Raw genomic sequence first — 24206 nt, 5'->3', positions numbered from 1 at the left:
TGGGTCCTTCACCTCTGTACCATTACAATCTGGCCAAAAATGGATGCAACAGATGAAGCAATTTCTGTGAATGAACTTAATGAGGTGACGCATGCCATATAGTGTCTTCAAACTACTGCCATATCACCTCCAGTATTGAATAGTGGGATGCAGCTTTGTCACTGGCACACAAGATAATGTATTCCAAGCCTTGACTGGTGCATGCTAGCCTCCAGCCTGGGCCATGGCCTGCTAGCCTCCTGCATGCTAGCCTCTGGCCTCCTTGCCTTGGGCCTTCTAGCATTTGGCCTACACCCTAGCATGCTTGCCTCGGACATGCTAGCCTCCAACATGCTGGCCTCGGACCTGCTGTCCTCCAACATGCACCCCAATCTGCTAGCCTTGGGCCTGCCTCCCAGTCAGGTCATCTTAAAATTGTTCGATTCTGGCCTGCCCTCAGTTGGCCAAACTCTGGAGCGTTAGTCTCCAACCTGCCACCCCTGAGCTGTCTAGCCTGCCAGCTACCTTCCCTGAGGCAACTATCCCACCGCCTGCCTCCACTGAACCGAACAAGCCTTCAATGGACCAGGAGCTACACTGATGTCCAGCAGCCATCTCTCAGAGGGTCCCCCCTTCTATTTTCACAGGGGCACCTCTGTGGAGCCTCAAAATGAAGGTGTGGTCCCCATGGTTCCAGATACCATTGACTTTCTCAGCTGCCTGGTGACACATAGTCTCAGCTGCCCAGCACCATGACTGACCACCAACCAATCCCCAGTCAGCTGTCCCTGTCGACGCCCTACCAGGTCATCCAGATCTTGGCCGTTTCCACTGATGTTTTGCCAGGTTTTCAAGATCTTCTGCTGACACTGTATCATGCTTTGCACTCCTGTTGCTAGCCTCCTCATCTGCACTCCTGCCACCGACTTCCTCCCCCTGCCCAGCCTCCCAGTTGTCCATTTGTGTGGCTCTGCCCGGCTTGTTCTTTCTCCTTAGCAGCTCCTGCTCTGCCTGTGTCAAGTCCCCAAGCTGTCCAGCTGAGGTCTTCTGCTTTGCTACTCTTCAGTCCCCAGGCCACCCATCTCTTTGGTTCCTTCTGAACCCTGAACCTGTAACCTGAACCCTTAACCATTAAACATAGAACCCGTGCCTGCCTAATTGTCTGACAGCTTACAAACCTTCAATTTATCAATGAATCCCCGAACTCTTCCTGTCTGCTTGGTCTGTTTGCATTTCCCATGCTACCTCAATTCACATTTTGTCTATATATATATATATACACCTATGAGAGATTCTTGCCTCCTATGTAAAAAGCATTTTTTTCTATATGTTTGTAAAGAAGGAAAAGCAGTATATTACTGTTATATGGTGACATATCTAGTGTATTCAGTAATAAGGCACCAATTTTTCTTTTTTAAATTACTCATGCTTGAACACTAGTGACATGCTGACATATTAATGTTTTGAGTGACAAGTTAACATGATTTATAAGACAACAATTTTACGGGCAGGTGCAGCTGATCTACAATCAACCCAACTCGCTCCAGCTGCAGCATGGAGTTGTCCTCCAGCCACTGCACCTGCCCGGACATACTCCCCACCAACTCTCAGACCTGCCACGCTCCCTCACCACCCACCAACTTCCTTCTGAATTCTCACTAGTTCAGTAAGCCCCAGTCTCTTGTCTGACCCGATATAGTGCTTTTGTTATTTAAAGAAACCCAGGTTAATATAGTCTTGTGTTTTGTTGAAAGTTCTGTTAGGTAGTCAGGTTAGTATTTTTACCTTGTGTTAGTTTCTGTTTGTCCTCTAGAGGGCACCAAAGAATTATAGTTTCCCAGCACACCCCAGACTTAATCTTTCTGTACCTGGAAGACTCATTTATTGTAAAATAAATAACTTTTGTTGTATGCTCTGTCTGCTGTGTCGTTGTCTGCACTTGAACCTCTGAACCAGATTCGTAACAGTACGATCCGGCCATGATGAGTTCAGCGGACAATGCGACCGGCGCTGATCAAGTGTCTCCTGAACCCACTTTTCAGCAGGCCATGGCTAGCCATGGGGTTTTGCTTGGTCAACACGATGAATTATTAAAAGCTCTAGCTGAAAGTAACAATGTTCTGATTAATCAAGTTTCGCAGCTTACAGGCAAAGTCACAGCCTTAACTGCGCAGATGGCTGCTTCTCCTAGCAATCCTCAAGCTGCCGTCCCAGCTCCTAGACCAGCCGCTAGCCCAATTAATCCTGCTTCGCTTCAGGTAATGCGTGAACCTTTTGTACCTGTGCCGAAACGTTATGCCGGTGATTTAGGCTCATGTCAAGCTTTTCTAACCCAAGTGTCCCTAGTATTTGATCTGCAACCGGTATCATATGCTACCGATAAAGCTAAGATAGCTTATTTAGTTAACCTATTGAAGGGTTCAGCAAGGGATTGGGGCACAGCAGTGTGGGAAAAACAATCTGAGATCTCTTCATCTTATGCTGCTTTTGTCTCCGAAATGAAGAAGGTTTTTAACCACCTGGTTCGGGGCCGAGACGCTGGAAATTGCCTCTCTTCACTGAAACAGGGGACAAGAAGTGGTGCGGAGTATTCTGACGAGTTCCGGACCTTGGCTGCCGAGAGTGGTTGGAATGATGCTGCTCTTCAGGGAACTTTTTATAAAGGACTTAATGAAACCTGAAAGGATGAGTTGGCTACACGTGATGATGATCCTAATCTGGATGCATTGATTGCCCTGTCTATCCGTCTAGATAACCGGCTGCGAGAGAGACGTCGAGAGCGGAACCGGCGTCCCACCTCAACTCGGCCATCCTGTCCAGTCTCTATTCATCCTTTGGTGACCGAACCATCCGAATTGGAGCCAGAACCAATGCAGATCGGCAGGGTCCAATTAACTCAACAGGAAAAGGAGCAGAGGCGTGCAGCCAACGTCTGTATGTACTGTGGTCATTATATTTCTCATTGTCCTAAGCGGCCAGCAAAAGAGTTGGCTCACCCGTGACGGGGTAAAGACAGAAGCTCCTCCATGGAGCTTCCGTCTTTACCAAACTGGATCTTAGGAACGTGTACCACCTGATCCGCATCCAGCAAGGAGACGAGTGGAAGACGGCCTTCAACACCCCACTCGGACACTTAGAGTATTTGGTAATGCCTTTTGGTTTAACAAATGCACCGGCGGATTTCCAGAACCTAATCAATGACGTATTAAGAGATATGATCAACCGTTTTGTATTTGTCTACTTGGATGATATTCTAATCTATTCCAGGAACCACGAAGAACACATTCTGCATGTCCGACAAGTCCTTGAGCGGTTATTGAAGAACCGGCTATTTGTTATAGCAGAAAAATGTGAGTTTCATGCTAACACCGTCTCTTTCTGAGGCTACATTATCTCTCGTGGAGAAATCCGGATGGACCCCCAGAAACTGATGGCAGTAAAAGAGTGGCCCCAACCTGAGAATAGGAAACAGCTCCAATGTTTTCTTAGGTCAGCCAAATTTTATCGGAGGTTCATTCGTGACTACAGTAGAGTTGCTGCTCCACTCACGGCCCTGACTTCCACCTCTAGGCTATTTGCATGGACTCCTGAGGTCGACCAGGCCTTTCAGGCCTTGAAAGAATGATTCACAACAGCTCCCATCCTGATCCAACCCGACCCCAGTCTCCAGTTTATTGTTGAGATAGATGCCTCTGATACAGGGGTTGGGGCAGTCCTCTCCCAACGTTCACCAGCAGACAACAAATTACACCCCTGTGCCTTTTTCTCCCGTCGATTGTCCCCTGCTGAACAGAATTATGATGTTGGCAACAGAGAACTCCTGGCAGCTAAAATGGCCCTAGAAGAATGGCGCCATTGGTTAGAGGGAGCAGAGCACCCCTTCATAGTTTGGACAGATCATAAAAACCTTGAATTTGTACGATCAGCAAAAAGACTCAAGTCCAGACAGCCCGATGGATGTTGTTCTTTGGTAGATTCCGGTTCTCCCTCACTTATCGTCCAGGTTCCCATAATATCAAACCCGATGCTCTGTCTTGTCAGTTTGCAGGTGATGAACATTCTGAAGTTCCTGAAACCATCCTGCCCAAGACATGCCTCGTTTCCACTCTTACTCGGGATGTAGAGAACCAAGTACGACGTGCCCAGATCCAGCAACCCGACCCAGGTAACGGTCCTCCCAATACACTGTTTGTCCCAGATTCTGTACGTCCTCAGGTGCTTCAGTGGGCTCACTCCTCCCGGTTAACCTGTCATCCTGGCATTTCTCGTACCTTGGACTTCCTTCGCCAGAGGTTTTGGTGGGCCACTATGGAAAAGGACGTCAGAGAGTTTGTAGCAGCCTGCTCCATCTGTGCATGCAACAAAACATCTAATCAGCCAAGTTCTGGTCTCCTACAGCCACTGCCAGTACCTCAACGACCTTGGTCCCACATTGCAGTGGATTTCATGACTGGTTTACCAGTATCCCACGTAACTCAACCATACTCACCATAGTTGATTTTTTTCTCTAAGGCTGCGCACTTTGTTGCTCTCCCCAAGTTTCCCTCTGCTAAGAAAACTGCAGACCTGCAAGTAAACTATGTACTTTGTCTCCATGGAATCCCAGCTGTCTGATCGTGGGCCTCAATTCACATCTGATGTCTGGAAAGCCTTCTGTACCTCCCTTGGAGCCACGGTTAGCCTGACTTCAGGCTTCCAATCACAATCCAATGGCCAGACTGAACATACCAACCAGTCTTTGGAAAACTTCCTGAGATGTGTCACCTCAGAGAATCCTACTGCCTGAAGCACCCAACTCCCTTGGGTTGAGTATGCTCATAATTCCCTGACTAATGCATCCTCTGGTCTCTCTTCCTTTCAATGCTCCTTAGGGTACTAGCCACCACTGTTTCCCTCCCAGGAACTAGAAATTCCGGTCCCATTGGTACAGGCCTTCATGCGGAGCTGTGAAAGGACCTGGAAGAAGGCCCGGGCAGCTCTCATCCGTGCTGGTCAAAGGATGGAACATCAGGCGAACCGTCACCGTTCTCCAGCACCTACTTACAGCTCTGGACAGAAGGTTTGGCTTAAAGCAAAAGACCTTCCCTTGAAAGTCGAATAAAAGAAATTGGCTCCCCGGTACACTGGCCCTTTTGAGATACAGAAGATTGTTAATTCTAGTGCAGTCCATTTAAAACTGCCCTCTTCCATGAAAATCCATCCTACGTTTCACGTTTCTTAAATCAAGCCTGTGAAGGACAGTCCTCTGGCCCCCCTGTCCATCCCCCTCCACCACCCAGGATGGTGGACGATGCACCAGCATTCACGGTGCAGCAGCTGCTGGTTGTCCGTCGCCGTGGACGTGGACTCCTGTTCCTGGTTGACTGGGAAGGCTATGGCCCGGAAGAGTGGAGCTGGATTCCCAGGCGTCAAATCCTGGACCCCAACCGCGCAGATGCCTGGACCGTTTCCAACAGGTGCACGTAGAGGGAGGAGTACTGTCATGCCCTCTGGCTCCGCCTAGTGGCAGTTTCTCTCCCTCCCCTCTTTTCTTTCTTTTCTTCACAGGTGCTGGTGAGTGAGGCATGTGAGCAAGTTACGGGCAGGTGCAGCTGATCTACAATCAACCCAACTCTCTCCAGCTACAGCAGGGAGTTGTCCTCCAGCCAGCATGAAAGCATAAAAGACGACAGCAGACCACTACTCGCCGCCGGATCATAGACTATCAGCAGTTAGTTGACCCTGAGTCCCTCTGCTTAAACCTGTTGTTGCTCATTCAGTCTGACTAATTGTTTATCTCTGCTCTGCTCAGCTTCGACACTCTCTGCTGCCTGTTGCCACTCTGAACCTGCATCATCCCAGCTGCTCACCTCTCCTGGAAAAGACCCTTGGCATTCATCTCCCTCCTTCTTCTGCACCTGCCCAGACATACTCCCCACCAACTCTCAGACCTGCCACGCTGCCTCACCACCCACCAACTTCCTTCTGAATTCTCACAATTATAGTTTCCCAGCACACCCCAGACTTAATCTTTCTGTACCTGGAAGACTCCTTTATTGTAAAATAAATAACTTTTGTTGTATGCTCTGTCTGCCATGTCGTTGTCTGCACTTGAACCTCTGAAGATTTGTAACAAATACAGTGTTTTGTACTATTGCACAGTAGAGAATATATAACACAGGAGAAATTATAAATAAACACAGTAAAAAGGTTTGTAATATTGCACAGGATATTTGCATGGATGTAGTAGATATTAGCAAAATGTTAAACATAAATAATGCAGTAGTGCAAAAACAGTAGGTTTTTGAAACAGTACTAGATGATGTTGACAGTTAAATGTTATTTTGCTGGAGTTAAACAGTCTGACAGCTGCTGGAACGAAGGACCTGTGGTAGTGTTCCTTCTTACACACTGGATGCAGCAGTCTTTTGCTGAAGGAGCTGCTTAAGGCCCCCTCTGTGTCATGTAGGGGGTGAGAGTGGTTGTCAATAATGGATGTCAGCTTGGCTAATATCCTTATCTCACCCACTTCCTCACTGGCCCCCACAGGACAGTCCAGGACAGAGCCAGCTCTCCTGACCAGTTTCTTTAGTCTTTTTTGTCCATCTCAGAGCTTCCACAGCCCCAGCAGACCACTACATAGAAAATTACAGATGCCACCACAGTATCATAAAATGCTCTCAACAGTGTCCTGTATACTCCATGCAGAAATCAATCACCATCTCCTTTGTCTTGCTGGCGTTTATGTGCAGGTGGTTCAGTTCACACCATTTGACAAAGTTGGTGATGACCTCCCTGTATTCTAGTTTGTTCCCCTGTGATACACGTCCAACGATGGCTAGAGATGATGTGTATGGGTGAAGAGGAAAAGTGAGGGCATTGTACTCTGCAGAGCCGCCATGCTGCAAACTACCACATCAGACACAGTCGCAAAGCCTCACATAGTGCGGCCTGCTGTCGTGAGGTAGTTGACGCAGCAGGATGGCAGTCTACTCCAGCTCCTCCCAGCTTCCCCCTGAGCAGTGAAGGCTGGATTGTGTTGAAGGCATTGGAGAAGTCAAAAAACATGACCCTCACAGTGATTGTTCTCCAGGCGTGAAAAAGTTCTGTGCAGCAGGTAGATGACTATGTCTTCTATAACAATGCCTGGTCTATATGCAAACTGCAGGGGGTCCAGCTCACTGCTCACCAGGTGATGACGGTAGTTCAGTATAATCCTCTCCATGGTCTTCATCAGGTGAAAAGTTAAGGGTACTGGCCTGAAGTGGTTTGGCTCTGTGGAATCCACAGTCTTTGGGACTGGAACCACACATGAAGTTTTCCACAGGTCTGGAACTCTCTCCAGACTGAGGCACAATCCCTGGGCAGTCTGGAGCTGTGACATCATCAGACCATCTCCTCACATAACTTATGGTTGGCAGTTGTTTATTCACCAACAAAATGCAGGCAGGGAGCAGATGAACCAGGTTGTGATCAGAGCCACCCAGTGGCGGGGGGGTGGGGGCGGGCGGTGAAGAACTGTAAGCGTCCTTTGTGTTTGCATAAACTAAGTCCACTGTTCTATTGTCTCTGGGGTGGCATTTAACATACTGGGTGAAGGTGAGGAGAGTGGAAGAAGGGGAAGCATGATTGAAGTCTCCAGAGATGAGAAGGAGGGACTGGCGGTGCAACGTCTGTAGCTGTGAAACCATAGTGTGTAGGAGTTTGCATGCTGCTGCATGCTGCTGCAGCACTGGCTGATGGGGGGATGTACAGCATTATCCCTATGACATGCAAGAACTCCTCCAGGAGATAATACAGCCGAATGTTGACAGCTAGCGGCTCTATGTCTCTTGTGCAGTGCTGCTCCTTTACACTGATGTGCCCTGGGATACACCATCTGTTGTTCACAAACATTGCTATGATCCCACCTTTCCTCTTACCAATCTCCACTCCTCTCCTGTCCGCCCCACAGTAACATGCGCGTGTGGAGTGAGTTCATTTAGCTACATCTCTGTGAAGCACATCATGTTACACTCCCAGTAGTCCCTCTGCAGTCTGGTTAGGGCCATTAGTTCGTCCATCTTATTAGGGAGAGATCTTGCGTTCCCCATAATAAGAGAAGGTATGGATGGTTTATACCATTTTTTCTTGTCACGCCTCTTGCTCCTGCTCTGCATCGCCTCTTCCGTCTCCTTATTTCGGCGAAGATCTCTGATCTTTCCACTGGGAGTACCTTAGTATTGCACAGTGCTAACTGCTGTTCCCATCTGTAAACAACAGAGCCATGGCTGAATGGATCTAAAGATGTAGTCAAAAAAAGAGTAGAAAGCATATCACCAGTTTCACCAGTTGTATATCCATATGTGTTCACGATTGACCGAGACACTAAACAGAGGCACGAGAAAGGCACTAAAACACACTAAAACAAATAAAAGGTGGCTGGGGTTGCTGGTACTAGCTATTACTCTTAAGGTGCCATCTTTAAGAAAAAAAAAAGTCAAACATGATCTCACAGTGCTCCCAATGTTCTGAAGGTGTGAGACAGATCTGTACAGTAGGTGAATGGCTGTGTCATTTACTCCAATGCCTGGATGATCAGAGGTGGTTGAGTATGATCCTCTCAATGGCCTTCATTGGTTTAGGTTACTGGTCTGAAGTGGCTGGTCTTCCTGATGTCAACAGTCTTTGGTACTGTAACCGCACAGGAAGGTATGTAATTTGCTTGATTGTAGAATGGAGTGGAATGGTCTAAGGAGGGTACAACTGATGTCCTGGTTGCCCTGGGGGAGGGGTTGTAGAATAGCAGGAGGGGGTATGATTGAAAATCAGACTGGTTTTGTGCAGCCAGAATCAAATCTTTAAAAAAAAAAAAAAGCCTATTACCTGTAGGTTCTGGACCCGCCCACCACCAACTTTGCTATGAACCGGGATGTTTTCAGTTCTCTCCAGACCTCCCTCTCTCTCCCTCCCTCTCTTTCATCTTTCTCCTGCAGTTAGGTTTCCTTTGTACCCTCCTCATCTCCTCTTTGTCCCCAGATCTAAATACCCTCATATTTTAATTCCATAGGGAATTTAGCTCAGGGGTCACCCAGAGTTTGATATTGGAGAAACACTGTATCTTTCTAGTTGACACAGTGTTCTCTGCACAAAAGTTTAAATAGTCTATAATGCAGTGAGCTTAACTGACAGTGTCCTCCCCATGTGGCCTACAAAGCACTTCCCAGATGGCTGTTTCAAAGCAGTCAGCACCTCGCTGGCCTCCTTAGACCATTTCCCCACTGACCTTATGGTTGGAGGTTCTTTTTCACCATAGGTATAGGAAGGTAGAGAGAAAGCAGATGCATTAGGCTGTGATCTGTATGTGTTTATGTTTGCATTCAGAAGATCCAACATTTAATTGTCCCAGATGTGGCATTTAACATACTGGTGAAGGTTGGAATAATGGAAGGCAGGGAAACAAGATTACAGCCTGCGGAGATGAGGAGAGACTGTGGATTTGAAGTCTGTAGCTGTGATACTACATTGCGAATGAACAGGCTGCAGTAGCATCAGCTGAGGAGGGGATGTACACCGCTACTATAGAAAGGAACACAGAAATACACCAAAAACACAGAAAGGAGGTCAGAGCTGCCATAACTAGCTGTCACTCGCATGTTGACATGTGATGACGCCGCGTGCAATAGAGTGCTCGTAATTTAAACCAGAATGGAACTTAGCTGCATAAACACGTGGTCAAGGACCTCATCAATATTTTCACTCAAGCAGCCCTATTATTGACTGGCATTCCCATCGGCCTCTACAGTTGACCTTGCAGGACATGAGTCTGCAACTCACATGGACAGGGAGGGATGCATATTCCATCACAACAGTGTGTAACCCCACTGTTTGGTTTTATATATTAAGACTCCCTTGAACTTCTCACGTGATTTTCTTTCGATTAACTCACCAGCTAAAGCCTCATATTCCATATATAAAATTGTGAGATAGCTACAAAACTGAGAGCCAAGTTTAACCAATTGAATTTGCATTCACAATCTGCATGCATACACTGCCTGATTTACAGAGACAGGAGCTCATTATGATGTCATCTCCAGGGACTGACCTCCAGACACACACTACAAATGAAGTCGACATCAGCATAAGCAGGGGTGGGATAAGATCATTGCAGCTTGTTGTGATTTTACTGTTCATCAATGTACCGTGATATTCAAATTACATTTTGATGAACACTAATCACACCTAACTGTCCACTAATAATAGCTTACTTGCTTCATTTTTGTTTCTAACAGTTGGTTTTAGCTACTGTATACACCAACTGAATTTAATTTATTTTTTCCAGGACAGCCTTCATTTTGACTCTTGACTCTGAGACCCTTGAGTTTCATGTAAGTCAAAATTAGGTGTCCTGTACAATGACTACTGTTACTACTAAAAACAATAAAAATATCATCTTATCATGTTGAGACATTAATGAGAAAATCTTGCACAAAAAACATGGGAATGTGCTTTTATTAAAGAATAAATTACAATAATAAGACATTAATGTATAAATAACTCAATATAACACTAAACATTATATCTCAATGTGCCACAGCAACGGAAAAGTGGTTATTAAATATATGTACACTGTGAAGTTCTACTGATTGACAGGGATGAGTGACGTGGATTGTGGGCTGTCAATTTAGTGCAGTGCTTTACCTCATGATATAGCAATTTAATGTACACATCACACATTCAGAAATAGCTGATAAGTTGATGTAAAGTTGCAGTGATGTGTGAAGCAAACAAGGCAATTTGGACACAAGCATGCACACATTAACACGGTTACAAATATCTGCTTGAAACCTTTGACTGCACCAAAACTATCATCAGACAACTCTAATCAGCTTGTTGCAGACATCATATTTCATATCAAAATTGCACAAACGTTCATGGTTGTAGAAAATTATGATTCAAAACAAGAGATTGATCGATATTGAAATAACTTGTAATTTTGGCATATTTATCCCGCTGTAGACAGTACATGGCAGAAAACAGAATGAAACTTGGTAAACATTTTCACAACTTAATAAATAAACTGATTTGGAATAATTAAACCAATACTTTGAGTGCATACCATTAGAGTAATATTATTAAACCTTCGGGTAAATCTGATCTGGAGAGATAGATTGGTTATTATTGACAGCAGTGAAAGACTCAAACTCTGTAAACGTCATCAGGAAATAAGCCTGGACTATGTAAAAACTTACCTAAAGATCTCAGCAGTCGGAATGTCTGAGGAGGACACAAAGCTGGTTCAAGTGCCTGTTTCTTGTTCTATTCAGTCACTACTTATACATGGTAGGGTGCTGCCACCAAGTGGTGAACAGAATGAATATAGTTTTAATGGCATTGATGCAAATACTGGCAACCACGTCAGAGTGTGGTGACAAAAACTGTGCATGGCACAGGGCAAAACAGAAAAAGTAAAGTTTTTCAGTTTTCTGTTCACCTATTGTCAGGTACACTGTGTGGTTGTATTCTTTAGGGTGAGAAAATATAGTTTTAATAAAAAGGCTGTGGGTACGGGGAGTAGACAAATGCATTAAATCAAGCAAGCCAAACAAACAAACAAAAAAAAAAACCTTGTTAAGCAAGTAAGCTTGTATATGATTTTTTAAATGGCATTGCTGGCCATGCTACTCATTAATTTCTGCTTCAGGCTTTCAGATTAAAATTGTGTGCATGATGTCCCTTTAACTGTCAAAATACACCACCAAGTCAATCTGAATCCAGGAAAAAATGTAATATTTAATAAAACCACTGATCTGTTTTATAATTATCCTCCAGTGTTTTTGCAAGAGCACAGTCAGCCAGCGCAAATGAGCACAAACACAAATGCACTGGACCACATTTCTTTCACAAGTATTCAGTTTCTGCGTGCTATTACGATGAATCATGGAATCACTGAATCTCCAGTATGCACAGTCATGCACTTTGTGGGCTAATTACACACACACTGCCGCCCACAGAATGGCACTGCATATTTGACTGATGTTGCAGCTTTCTCTCATCTTAGTATGCAGGTCTGTCCTCACAAACTATCTTTAAATGGAAACTCGAACATCAACAGGGCGAGGGAACATTAGAGAAATTTCATTTGTTTTCTTCATGAGGGTGGGTGTAAAGAAGACAGCACAGCTTGTAATGTTTGTTAAACCCACCTGACAGTTAAGCCACAGGGATTCTTTCTCCAAATGAAAAGTTGCTGCTGAGAATTTAAAAAAAGGAATTTGTTCAAAGTCAACTGCAGAGCTGGCTAGTGGATCACTACTAGACAGGAATTACGATTTTAATATTTAGAGCAAATCATATAATTTGAATTTAGACATCAGTTGCTACAAAACACTAAAACTTAAAAATTTGCCTCATATACATATAATAACATGGCACTTTCTAGCTTGTACTTCCCGGAAAATGATAAATGACCAGGCATTGGCAGTAGATAAAACATTAATTTTATGATGGCACTAAGTCTCAGTGGGACTGTCCTGACTTTCAAATGAAACTATGAGGGTTTGATATGTGTTTGTGGGGGTGGCGTGGGGAATGAAGTGTAGTGGACGATGGGTGGAATTCGAAATCAGAGAAAATGACACAGATTTTTACAGAGTTAAATGTTTTCCAAGCATGCAGCGATGCTGTGGTGACAATGATTTTTAGATTCATCTGCATCAGCTTCATTGCACTGCTTATTACTCTCACTCTGTCAGAACTATTCCCCTGACTGACTGACTACAGGTTGCTTTCCTGGGTGTCATTGGAGGATATGGGGTGCAGACCTCCATTCTCGTTCAGTCTCTTGGCACGATAGGTTTCATAGTGAATGTTATGAGTGACCTCCTTCAAATCCTGGAGGTGAGACCTGCGAAAGAGGGGTACAGAGACACAGGGGACATGTTAACAACAACTTCCTTACTTACTATCAGTAAGTAGTAATTAGGAGGTTATTAAGGAGAAACTCTTAATTAGTTGTAGTTGTAGAATATGGTCATGCAGAACAGGGCATTAATAAGTGCTTTATAATGACTAATAAAGAGACAAGATGCTACTAATGTGCATACTAACAAGCAACTAGTCATGGTGAAAATGTGTACCTTTATGTAAAGTGTTACTCTATTAGAAAACAGGAGGTTTCAGAATTACTGTGTTTTTTCGATAGATTTTAGTGATCCTTGTGTTTTGGCTTGATAAATAGTAAATGACATAATAAATATTATGACACAGAGAAGGTTTCTCATTATGGACATCCCATAGTATTTAGTTGCTCCTTAAATCCAGTTTGTTTCTTTGTGGTGGGATTTTAATAATCTATTTAAAAGAGTATTTTACCTGATCAGGAAATCTCTCAGCTGAGCAAACTCACAATGGTTGGGATTTTCAACTGCAACCAAAGAAATTAGACAAATTAAATGTCATATCTTATATATCAAGTCCTTTCTCTGAGACCAGCAATATTATTTCTTTGGCAAAGGGACTCCAAATGTTACTTATTAAGAAAGGCCACATCACTCACCTTCTACAATTCCCCACGCCGTCTTCCTCCCCAGAACTCGTTTGCCATTCACTTGATATTCTTTGTCGCTGCCCACCACAGCAAAGGGCATCGCCTCCTAAGAACAGAGACATTTCAGCACGGTTCAGTGTACTGAAGAGAGCTGCACAAGGTTTATGAGATGACACAAACACACAACGTGCCCCAGTGCCCTGGCACTCTGTTTGGAGGAAGCAGTGCATGAGAGAATGGAGGGGCGGGAAAGAAGAAAATCATGGGACAAATGTGTGTGACAGAAAGAACAGAAGCACTTACTCTGATCTTGTCATTGTCGCTCTTGTCCTCCATGTCCTCATCAAACTCCTTCTGTGGGTAAAACTCGATCCCGCCCATCTCCAGCTCCTTCCTTACCTACAGCACAAACCAAAACCACATGTGACTGCTGCCTTCAAACTACTTGTGTACCCAACACTCTGGAGAGGCTGGGGAATCTGCAGCCTGTCCAATATGGGAATTCTGACAGATACAAGCACTGTTACTTGAGAGTTAAATAGTCAGATGAGATGACATCAGCCAATAGGCAGTGGAAAGGGACTGACAAATTATCACCATAGAAAGCTGATATATTCTTGCTGTTGGGAGCAACACTACCATTCATTTGTCATTTGTGTTTCTGACCACCTGATGAATGTAACATTCACCCTCTTTCTAGCTCTTTTTTGGTCTCCACCATTTCCTGAGGGAGATATCTGGCTGTGTGTGTGCTGCTTGGTGCTGTGCAGAGGGTTTTTAGAGCCTTTTCACTGAAACGTCTACCTGCTGACTGAACATATGGGACAGGAAAACAATCAGTTAAAACATGCTAAAATGCTCCATAGAGATGAGTGGAAGTGCGGAGTTCGGTGTTGATTCTCAATCAGCGGCGCCTCTGACATTACACATATGTTACAACAGTCATTTGACCCATTTCTAATGTTAAAATATTAATGAGAGCAGCTCTAAAGTCAAAGGTATGCACTGAGCAGGACATTTTGAAGTTGAAAAGCAAACCTGTCAGTGCACTGTGCACTGCTTCTAAAACACCCTAAACATATCTTTGACTTTTCTGTACTGGCATTGATAACAACCATGGGTGTCAGTGCCTACAGTTACCAGTAAATGTCAGAACAGAACCGCCATGCACACAGATACCGTTACGGTATAGTTGAAATGAGAAAATAAGCTGCTACAGCACAGGCCAGGCTGATTTATCGGCCTGGCTTTAGTAGGATCGTTGGTGAAACTCACCCGCTGTTTGAACTCCTGTCTCTCCTCAATGGTCATTGTGTCTGCCTTTGCAATGACAGGAATGATGTTGACCGAGTGACTCAAGCGCTTCATGAACTCGACGTCCAGCTGCCGGAGACTGGAACAGATAGAGAACAGAGAAGACAGGGAAGGAAAGTGAGGAAATAGGTAGATTTAGGAGATGTGATTCTCCCAGAAGGCTTGTATAATTACCTTTCCCTGGTCTTGTAGCAATTAAGAATGTGTGAATGCTACTGAGAAGTGGGCTTATTATTGAAGAAGGGTTGTGTCCCAGTTCTTATTTGCCTGCACACAAAACATGCTGTCGGTCTCAATTACAGCAGCTAAGAAGGATGGGATACGCTGGTTGTAATACACAAAAGACTGTATCCGTTTATCCATTAAAGAGCAATTTCACAGTTGTCAGCAAGAGCTAATTGTGAGGTGTTCAGAGGGGAGAGAGAGAGCGAGAGAGAGACAGAGAGGTGTGTGTTGTCTGCAATACAAAGCAGCACACTTGATTTGGGGCCTTGTTAATCTGAATTGAAATGTTTTTAGATAAAGAGATGTGAACACTGTGTGCCGTATGTGTATAAGAGTGTCTTTGCTAACAGATTACTAAACACATCCCTTTTTAGATCAGATCCTCAGAGACGGTTTGAGTGATTACTTCACTAATCTCCGGGTTAACTCACGAGTGTCCTGTTGGGGAGATGAAGTAGAGGCAGCAGTGCACCCTGGTGTCAGGGATACGCTTCTTTCTGGTTATGTTGACCTCCTCCTTCAGGAACTTCTCATACTGCTCATTGATGTACTTGGAAATGGGCTCCCAGCTGTGGATGCAGCAGAAGTCAGCATGAGGGAAAAAGATCACTTGAGGAAAGAGGAGAAGACAAAGAACACTTTACTTGAGTAACAACCAGATTCAGTGTAGTTTTGGCCAACTAAATACATCCCCACACCCCTGAAGTAAAGGAACCATTTCATAAGGTGACAATGGAAGTTTGTTTTTGGTAAGACAAGGCAGTGATTGCGACATTTATAAGGGCTTAAATGATCCAGGAGTTGGTAAACCCACCAGTTGTCGTTATTGATTTGGTCTCCAAAGCCTGGAGTGTCGACAACTGTCAGCTTCATCTTCACACCACCCTCCTCAAGTACTGTAGAGAAAACACATTAAAGTAAAGAACAAATCACAGCTGTCGTTTTGTATGTTTGTTTGTATATCTACAATAATATAATACAATTGATATCTGAAAATTCAACATATTGGAACAAATGTTTGTTTGGAATGAACAGAGAAACAGCATCCAGGCTAGAAACACAGCAAAGTATAAATAATCTGATTGCGATCATGTCTGCTGTGTCTCTCACTGGCACGAGCATAATAATGTCAGGTCACTGTCAACCGCAGGCAGTGTGTGTATAACCGCGTGAACTGTAGCAACCAAACACTGAGCTCTGTCTGAGGGTTTGAATTATTACCACTGTGTCCCTGGTGTTGTTAAATCATCTGCAAGTTCAGTCTCTTCTCCAGTCAAAGATGAACACATTACTGCGTGCTACATACTGAAGAGTTCCCAACCCAGTCCAGAAACAGCAGCGTGGAGCTGTCTGCCACAGCAACTGATGCTGACATTGGGGGAGGGGTACCAAAGTCAGATATTTTCAAATGCTACACGTAGCAGCTTTAAATAAGAGCCATTTGCTTTGTATTCTTGCTCATTTAGGAACCTTTTCAAATCAGCTCCGTTTGCTCCAGCAGAAAGCCTGTGTGTTGTGGAAGAATGTCACAATTACTTCTGTTGCATGAGGGAAGCAACAATTCTGATTCCTCGCTCAGTAACATTATTAGCAAACCACAAATCGAGCCACATTCACCTCTTTGTGTCAGTTGTCAGCAGGGGTCATTCACTGTTACTATAGCAACACAGCTCTCAGTTCTGAGATCGTGTGGCGTTATGGAAGCAAACTTTTCAGGTTTTAGACAAGGCCATCTTTACCATTATGCAACTGTCTAACTTGTGTCAGGCAGGGCAAAACAGAAGTTCTGATGCATCCACTGTATGTATGTGAACAATGATACTCTGGGCTAAGGATCAGCGGTCTGTCCACATGCTGCATGTCACTGCTGATGCATTAGATGGTGAAGAGACTAATCATATAGCTCAGATAAATATAACACATGCCCAATGACAGATGATAGTAAGGTGCCCATATGAACATTAAAAAAGGTTTTGCTTGCTGTAATTAATCCTCCTGTTCATATTGGCCATTAAGAAATTGCTTCCTAGCATGCTTTCAATGAAAGTGATGGAGGACATAAATCAGTCCTAGCCAAGATGAGGCTTCAACAGTGTGAGTTTGCAGTCCTTCTTAGTACAAAGCACAAAGAAGAGAAAGCATGATGTTCTCCTTCAGTCAATGGAAACTGATGCACTCTGTTTGGAAACACCATTATTCTAGTGTGTTTGATTCAGTACATTATCACACTACCAGACCACAAACTGTGGCGCCACTCTCATACACTACTTACAGGCTGTGATCACTCTGATCAATGGTTATTTATTACCCACATCAGAAACGTGACATCCCGTCCTGAGTGTGGGAAATTTTCATTGAGAGAAACGTAAAGTGACCGCACTTTTAGTGCTCCAGCCCTCTTGTTTCCTGCCAGCTTGTTTCCTTCCCTGCCTTCACCTTTTTGATTTTTTTGCCCGTCCTATCTGACCACCTTTTAACATAACTTATTTTGTACCATGGAGACGGCCAACTTTGCCTTAATACCCAGCATGTTTGAACGTACAATGATAGGACACTGCATCGGAAAATAGCATAATAGCAGACATCTCAGGTTATCACCAAAATCTCAATGACTGATCCTTGAAATGGGTCTGTTGGTGATCTGTCTACCAAATTTCAGCATAGTTAATTTTCAGCTATAACACATACCTTTCTTTCTACTACGTTGGTAGAGCCAGCTACCCCAAAAAGACACAAGTCAGGCAAGTTTCCACACTGATTTTTTATGATATATAGTATAATTATTTCAGAGCAATTAATTTTGAGGGAACCCCCAGCTATAACAGTAATTGCACAAATTATCAAAGGTTCTCACACAAGGTACTTGCAGAAGATGCAGAAGTTGGCTCGTGCGTTTGAATAAACTAGAATAAATGGCAAGCTGACTTGACAGCTAGCAGGGTGCACTGATATACTGTAAGTGGACTATGTGGGACTTATAACGATCAAAGATCGTTAATTTTCTCTGTCAAATTAAATGTTGCTATAAATTTCTGGCCCTAAAAAGAGAACGGCAGCCTCTCACTGTACTCACCGTGAGACACTGCTTTGATCTCTATAGTTTTGGGGATCTTCTCATCACGGGCCCACCCTGCACTCCTCCTGCTCACCTGGGACTTGAATAGGGTGTTCACCAGAGTTGACTTTCCGAGACCGCTGTGACCTGAGATGAGAGGGAGGGGAAACATGTCATGAACAAGGCTGAAGAGGAGGTAAAACTAGAAAAAAAAGAGAGACAGTGTCCGGGTATGAAGGAGTCATTTAAATTTTTTCTCACCAACAAAAATGAGAGAAAAAAAAAACATATAAATTTATCCTATTTCAAGATATTTCTCAGGTGCTGCTATCTGTAAAACTATTTTCTCCACATCTGTAGGTTAATATTTATAACATCTTTCACCTAATTCACTTACCGACAACCATGATATTAAAGTCAAAGCCTGTCTTCATGGTCTTCTTCCTCATCTGCTCAATGATGGTGTCAATGCCAATGTAGCCCAGCAAAGTCGATCCACCGCCGGAGCCGTGGGAGCCGCCGTGGCCGTGACCATGACCATGACCATGACCTCCATTGTGTGCTGCAGTGTGATTCCCACCATGGCCAGCGCCGTGGCCCACGCCATGACCCACACTATGACTGCTGATGTGCACTGGCCCGTGACTCCCGATTGGGACTGGGATGCCACTTGGAGGAGCTGAAACGCCTCCTCCGGTGCCCGGGCCCTGGGGCGGGAAGGGGCTGGAGGGGGAAGGAGCCCCCACATTTGGGGGCTTGGCAGGGACGGCCGGTTTGGGTCTTACTTCTGGAGGAACTATGTCTGACATGTCTACAAAAGAAAAGGAGAGGATGATAAAAATAGAATTTTTCATTAACGGGAAATGCTGGAACATCGCTAGGAAGTAGGCCAGTAGAGCCATCTGAGGCCTCTCCTCCCTTTCACTGGCTCTACAGTGAGGACATGAGATGTTGGCGTGGTCTTAAAGGGTTGGCTCACTCAAATTACCAAAACATATTTCTTTCATGTACATCTAGCCATGCAGAGAGCTCTAGTTTTAAGCTATCTGTCTCCAGAGTCATGAGGACATTGTGAAAAGAGATGCAAACTGGATATTGGCCAGATCTCACGGATTCACATTAAATACAGTTTCTTCCCCAGCGTCATTCTAAAATTCAGTATTTATGCTATCAGTTACATTCATTTAGTCATGGTGGTCCACCAACACTCACTGTTGTATGTGATTAGACCTTATCTTCATTTCATTTCATCAGATCGGTACTCAGGGAAGCAGGATAGACAGGCCAGAATGTTATATTGGCAGATATTAGCTTATTGCAGATATATTAGTATATCAGCCATTATATTGTGTTTTAACACGTTAGCTATGATATGGACTAACCTATGAAAATGAGAGAAGTCACATAACAGGACAAACAAACTAACCAATCGAGGCAGCGGAGGACCAGCAAAGAAAAAGGTAAAGTTACTGTTTTTGTCAGAGGAGTCTGGTGGCTTGGAATAAACAGAGCTATAACCTTTCCTGTCCTGTCTGTAGGGATCCTTTCCATAAATTTGTCAGACACTTAGAATAACAACCTGAGCCTGTCAGTGGCAAAAACAAGCACTTCGTTGTATAAACTTCGATGGGCGCATTTGTCTGCAAGGATTACGTTGCAGCCATTGCAGCCCCTTTTGTGGCTGTCGGCTAACGCGATCTACTGGAACAATTCCGAAACTTTTTGTAGCTTTTAGTCTTTTAGACCCCAAAATGTGTAAAAAATAGTAGCTCAACAGAAGATTTTATGGCAACTACTTTGATAAACAATTAATCTCTGACAAAAGGTTGTCTGAATGTTTCTGGGTTTTGGTCTGTTGGTTGGACAAAACAACAGATTTTAGACGCCACAATGAGTTCTGTGAAATTCTCATTGATATTTTTCAGGTACGTGAGAAAATTTGTGAACTGACCCTTTATGTGAAGCAAACAGTGCAGGCAGATGGCAACAGTAACAGGCATGAAGCAGAGCCAAGATGCTGATCACTTCAGCCCTCCGGGGCGTCCACACTGAGCAGCCTGCTGCCATGTTAAAGTCAGTGCAGCCACAGTCGTAGATGGAGATCATACAGGTCACTGAGGCAGTGGCTGTCACTTTGATTCACACACTCAGTATTCATGCAGCCCTGCTCCCCCCTCTGCCTGCCCTCCTGCTCGATGTTGCCCTCACACATACAGTACATTCACCAGATTTGCACAATTATTCCAGGATGAATAGTGAGCTGAAAAACTGCAGGCAAGTCTCACTTCAAGACTGGCACATAGACTAGCTGATGATGCTCTGCTCACATGAAAGCTACGAGCTGTTTCTTTACTAAAAACGTTTTTTTTTATTCTGGGTGGCAACGCAAATTAACGCCAAGCGCCGCCCACGGCGGCTCTATATTTACGTTAAGCACATTTCATCTGTTTTAACGCAACACACGAGGTGAGCTCCATCACAGCCTGTCGACCCCATTGTCTCTCTCCAGTCATGCTGCTGGATAATAACGTTAAGAGCTAGCGGCAGCCCCGTGTTAGCTGCTAGCTACAGCCCGCTAACGGTGGGCTCGTTCGGCGCTGATGTACCGACACACTTACCGATTCCCGTTCAACTGACCTGCAAATCAGCTCGAGGACGAGTCGGTCTGATCTACTGTCGCTCTGGGTCCGAGAACAAACGACGTATATCCCAACACAGAGATAACAAGATGAGGAGCGGTCATGTGATTAGTCTGGGTACCTCTCCTCTCCTTCCCTCTGGCCGTGAGCCCCCCTTTGCCGTTACCAAGGCGACAAGAGGAGAACGAGTGGGGAGATGCAGCGCGCATGCGCAGTGTAGCTACCTCAAAGGGACATTTTTTTGGTGTCTTCTGTCAAAGATACAGACTATTTTTAGGGGATCACTTAGGATTTGCACTATAACAAGACAAAATAAATCAAGTTTGAGCTTAATCAAATGACAGAAACTCTTTAAAAATGTACAAATTCTCCTGTATGGTAGTGGAAGATGTACTTTACACACTTTACGAGATCAATCACCTAAGTAAAAGCAGAAGTGCTCAAATGCAAATAATATCCCATTACAAGTGTAAGTCCTGCATTCTTAATTAACAAAAGTAAAGTAGCAGTCCAGACGCATTGTCTGCAGAAAGTAAGCCTACTTAAACCACCAAAGTCTTTATTCTTTGGTACCAAAAGTAAAAGTTGTGGAGACAGAATGGCCCCTCTCGTTGCTATATTACTGTTTATTATTGGATTACTTATTCTACTTATGTAGAGATCATTTAAACTACAACCCTGTTTCCATAAAAGTTGGGACACTGTGTAAAATGTAAAAACAGAATGTGATGATTTACAAAACACCAAAAGCCCATATTTAATTGAAAATAGCACAAAGACAACATAGCAAATGTTGAAACTGAGAAATTTCATTGCTTTTTGAAAATGACAATCTGATTTAGAATTTGATGCAAGCAACACGTTTAAAAAAGTTGGGTCTAGGTCATGTTTAGCACTCTGCTGCGTCACCTCTTCTTTTAACAACACTCTGTAAATGTTTGGGAACTGAGGAGATTGAATGTTTTCCCATCCTTGCTTGATGTACTGTTTCAGCTGCTCAACAGTTTGGGGTCTCCTTTGTCGTATTTTATGTTTAATAATGCGCCAAGCGCCTTCAATGGGTGACAAGTTGGGATTGTAGGCAGGTCAGTTTAGCAGCCGGACTCTTTTGCTACGGAGCCGCGCTGGAATGCAAGCAGAATGGGATTTGGCATCATCTTGCTGAAATAAGCAAGGCCCTGAATAAGACGTAGTCTACTTGGCAGCAAGTGTTGCTCCAAAACTTGTATATGTTCAGCATTAATGTTGCCTTCACAGATGTGCAGGTTGCCCATGCCATGTGCACTAATGCTCCCCCATACCATCACAAATGCTGGCTGGCCCCTCTCCTCTTTAGCTCAGAGGAGCCGGCGTCCATGATTTCCAAAAAGAATTTCAAATGTTGACTTGTCAGACCACAAGTTTTCCACTTTGCCTCGGTCCATCTTAAATACACTTCAGACCAGAGACTGAATCTTTTAATGACATTATGCACTGTAGACAATGAAATCCCCAAGTTCTTTGCAGCTTTATGTTAAGAGATGTTATTCTTAAAGTGTTGCAGTATTTGCCAGTGCAGTCTGTCACAGAGAGGTGAAGCCCTCCCCGTCTTTACTTCAGAAAGACTCAGCCCCACTGGGAGGCTCTTTTTATACCCAATTACACTACTAACCTGTTGCCACTTGACCTAATTAATTCTGAGTTGTTCCACAGGTGTTTTCTTTGAGCATTTCACAACTTTTCTTGCAGTCTTTTGTTGCCACCGTCCCAACTTTTTTGAACGTGGCATCAAATTCTAAATGAGGGTATCATTTTCGAAAAGCAATGAAATTTCTCAGTTTCAACATTTGATATGTTGTCTTTGTGCTATTGTCAATTAAACATGATGTTTTCCAAATCTTCACATTCTGTTTCTATTTAAATTTTACACAGCGTCCCAACTATTTTGGAAACATGCCTGTATTATCAGGAGACTGTAAGCCTCCTTACATACTTAATTTTACATATGCTGTATAAGGACTGGTAACCACACTGCCAGATAAATGCAGTGGAGTAAAAACTACAATATTTTCATCTTAAATGTAAAGTACAAGTGTTCAAATGGTACTTGTTAAGTAAGTAAATGCACACAGCTACATTCCACTAAATTAAAGAGCTTTACCTCAATGTAAACTGTTTTACATACTGGTGGGTAGTGTGATTTATAATAAAGCATCATGTTTCATCATGTTTGTGTGTAAACTCTTAATCTACTAACTGCTGAGCAAATGTCGTAAAGTAAAAATGAAATATTGGCATCTGAAATGTAAAAAGTGCCTGAAATTGTAAATTGTAACAACACATAATGCTTCAGCAACTGGACTTAGATGCATTTGACCAGTGGTTTAACAGTGGTGCCTGACCTCGCTGTGAATAGCTTCTAAGCTCCCATAAACAAGCCCATCTCCATGACAACTGAGCACACTCTATCAGCTGATGAAGACTGTGTGATACATTTGAAAGCTCCAGAAAAAGCCGGTAAGTGGACCTATAGCTGGGTTTGTTTTGCAAAACAAATGCTGGACAGTTTTACCTTGTGTGGCCTCTGAATGCTTTTCAAATGGAACCATGTAACAGTCAGCTGTGGCTGGACAACACAGAACTCACCAACACAGAGTGTCCAACCTGATGCAAAGGGTTGCAAGTAAAGTGCTTCACTTTAAAGGGTCACAACTGCACTAAGATGTCCTAAAAGGCCTCACAATACATATGTGATCCTTATGAAGGAGATGCAGACACCTCACTTATACCTAGAGGTGTTTTATTTTAAATCTCTCCTCTCCAGGATTTCACAGTATGTGTTGTGTTGTGATGATTTTAGTAAAATGATTCGTTAAAGTGTGTGTCACGGTACTCACACTTTATCTCTGAGTTGCTCTCCTTCCGTCCTGCTTTTGCTTTCCTTTCTGCATGTTTTCGATGTGCTTGTTTGTCTCTGTTGAGAGCTGTGCTGGCATGCACCCTCTGGACTAGTCACTTTGATAGAAGTCTGCTAATCAATGTTGTCACGTCTCTCTTCAGCATGTCTGTTACTCCACTGATAAGGAGCGATGTCTTAAATCCCTCTGCTATCCTCTCGGACCACCCCCTCAGCTGAGTTCCCGCCCCCAAACCCCCCTTGGTTAGAAAGGAATGATTTAATCCAAACTCTAAATAGATTAAAACGAGAGAGGAAAGAGTCCTGTCATGTATCTGCTTTGAGGAATTTGTTCAGCAAAAATCTTCCAAGTGGTTTGGATATCTGTGTACTCACCCACATACACCGAGCCTGGGTAGTACATGGTGACGTAGTAGGGGTCCTCTGGTTCCTCCATGATAAATGCTCTGTCTGCTGGAGAGTAATTTGGTTTTTGTAGTGGAAGCGAAGCTGTGGTTGTCTCATCTGGTCTCTGGTACACTCTGTGCTGTGGCTGGGACGGCAGGTCAAACACCCCCTTTGAACTGAGGCCAAAACTGTTTGTGTTAAATG

The 24206-nt window shown here is 43.9% G+C and overlaps 1 protein-coding gene across 7 annotated transcripts; it reads right to left on the bottom strand.

Moving 5' to 3' along the window:
• Positions 1-10433: 10433 nt before the first annotated feature.
• On the bottom strand, positions 10434-24115 carry sept3 (septin 3). Of its 7 annotated transcripts, none has more exons than XM_041965722.1 (12): positions 23596-23753; positions 23271-23362; positions 20718-20970; positions 18478-18891; positions 18099-18227; positions 15840-15921; positions 15457-15594; positions 14762-14879; positions 13790-13885; positions 13496-13592; positions 13312-13363; positions 10434-12844 (listed from the first exon to the last, which is right to left on the bottom strand). In XM_041965722.1, the coding sequence occupies exons 4-12, from the start codon at positions 18887-18889 to the stop codon at positions 12715-12717; spliced, it is 1254 nt and encodes a 417-aa protein (XP_041821656.1). In that variant the 5' UTR covers positions 18890-18891; positions 20718-20970; positions 23271-23362; positions 23596-23753; the 3' UTR covers positions 10434-12714. The 7 variants fall into 7 exon arrangements, with proteins under 7 accessions (XP_041821656.1, XP_041821671.1, XP_041821664.1 ...); XM_041965737.1 differs by having other exon boundaries at positions 20718-20967; XM_041965730.1 differs by lacking the exon at positions 23271-23362.
• Positions 24116-24206: the final 91 nt, after the last annotated feature.

The sequence above is a fragment of the Chelmon rostratus genome, chromosome 3 (genome assembly GCF_017976325.1).
Source record: "Chelmon rostratus isolate fCheRos1 chromosome 3, fCheRos1.pri, whole genome shotgun sequence".
NCBI lineage: Eukaryota > Metazoa > Chordata > Actinopteri > Chaetodontiformes > Chaetodontidae > Chelmon > Chelmon rostratus.
The sequence above is the reverse complement of the archived record's forward strand: the minus strand, read 5'-3'. Positions and strand labels throughout refer to the sequence as shown.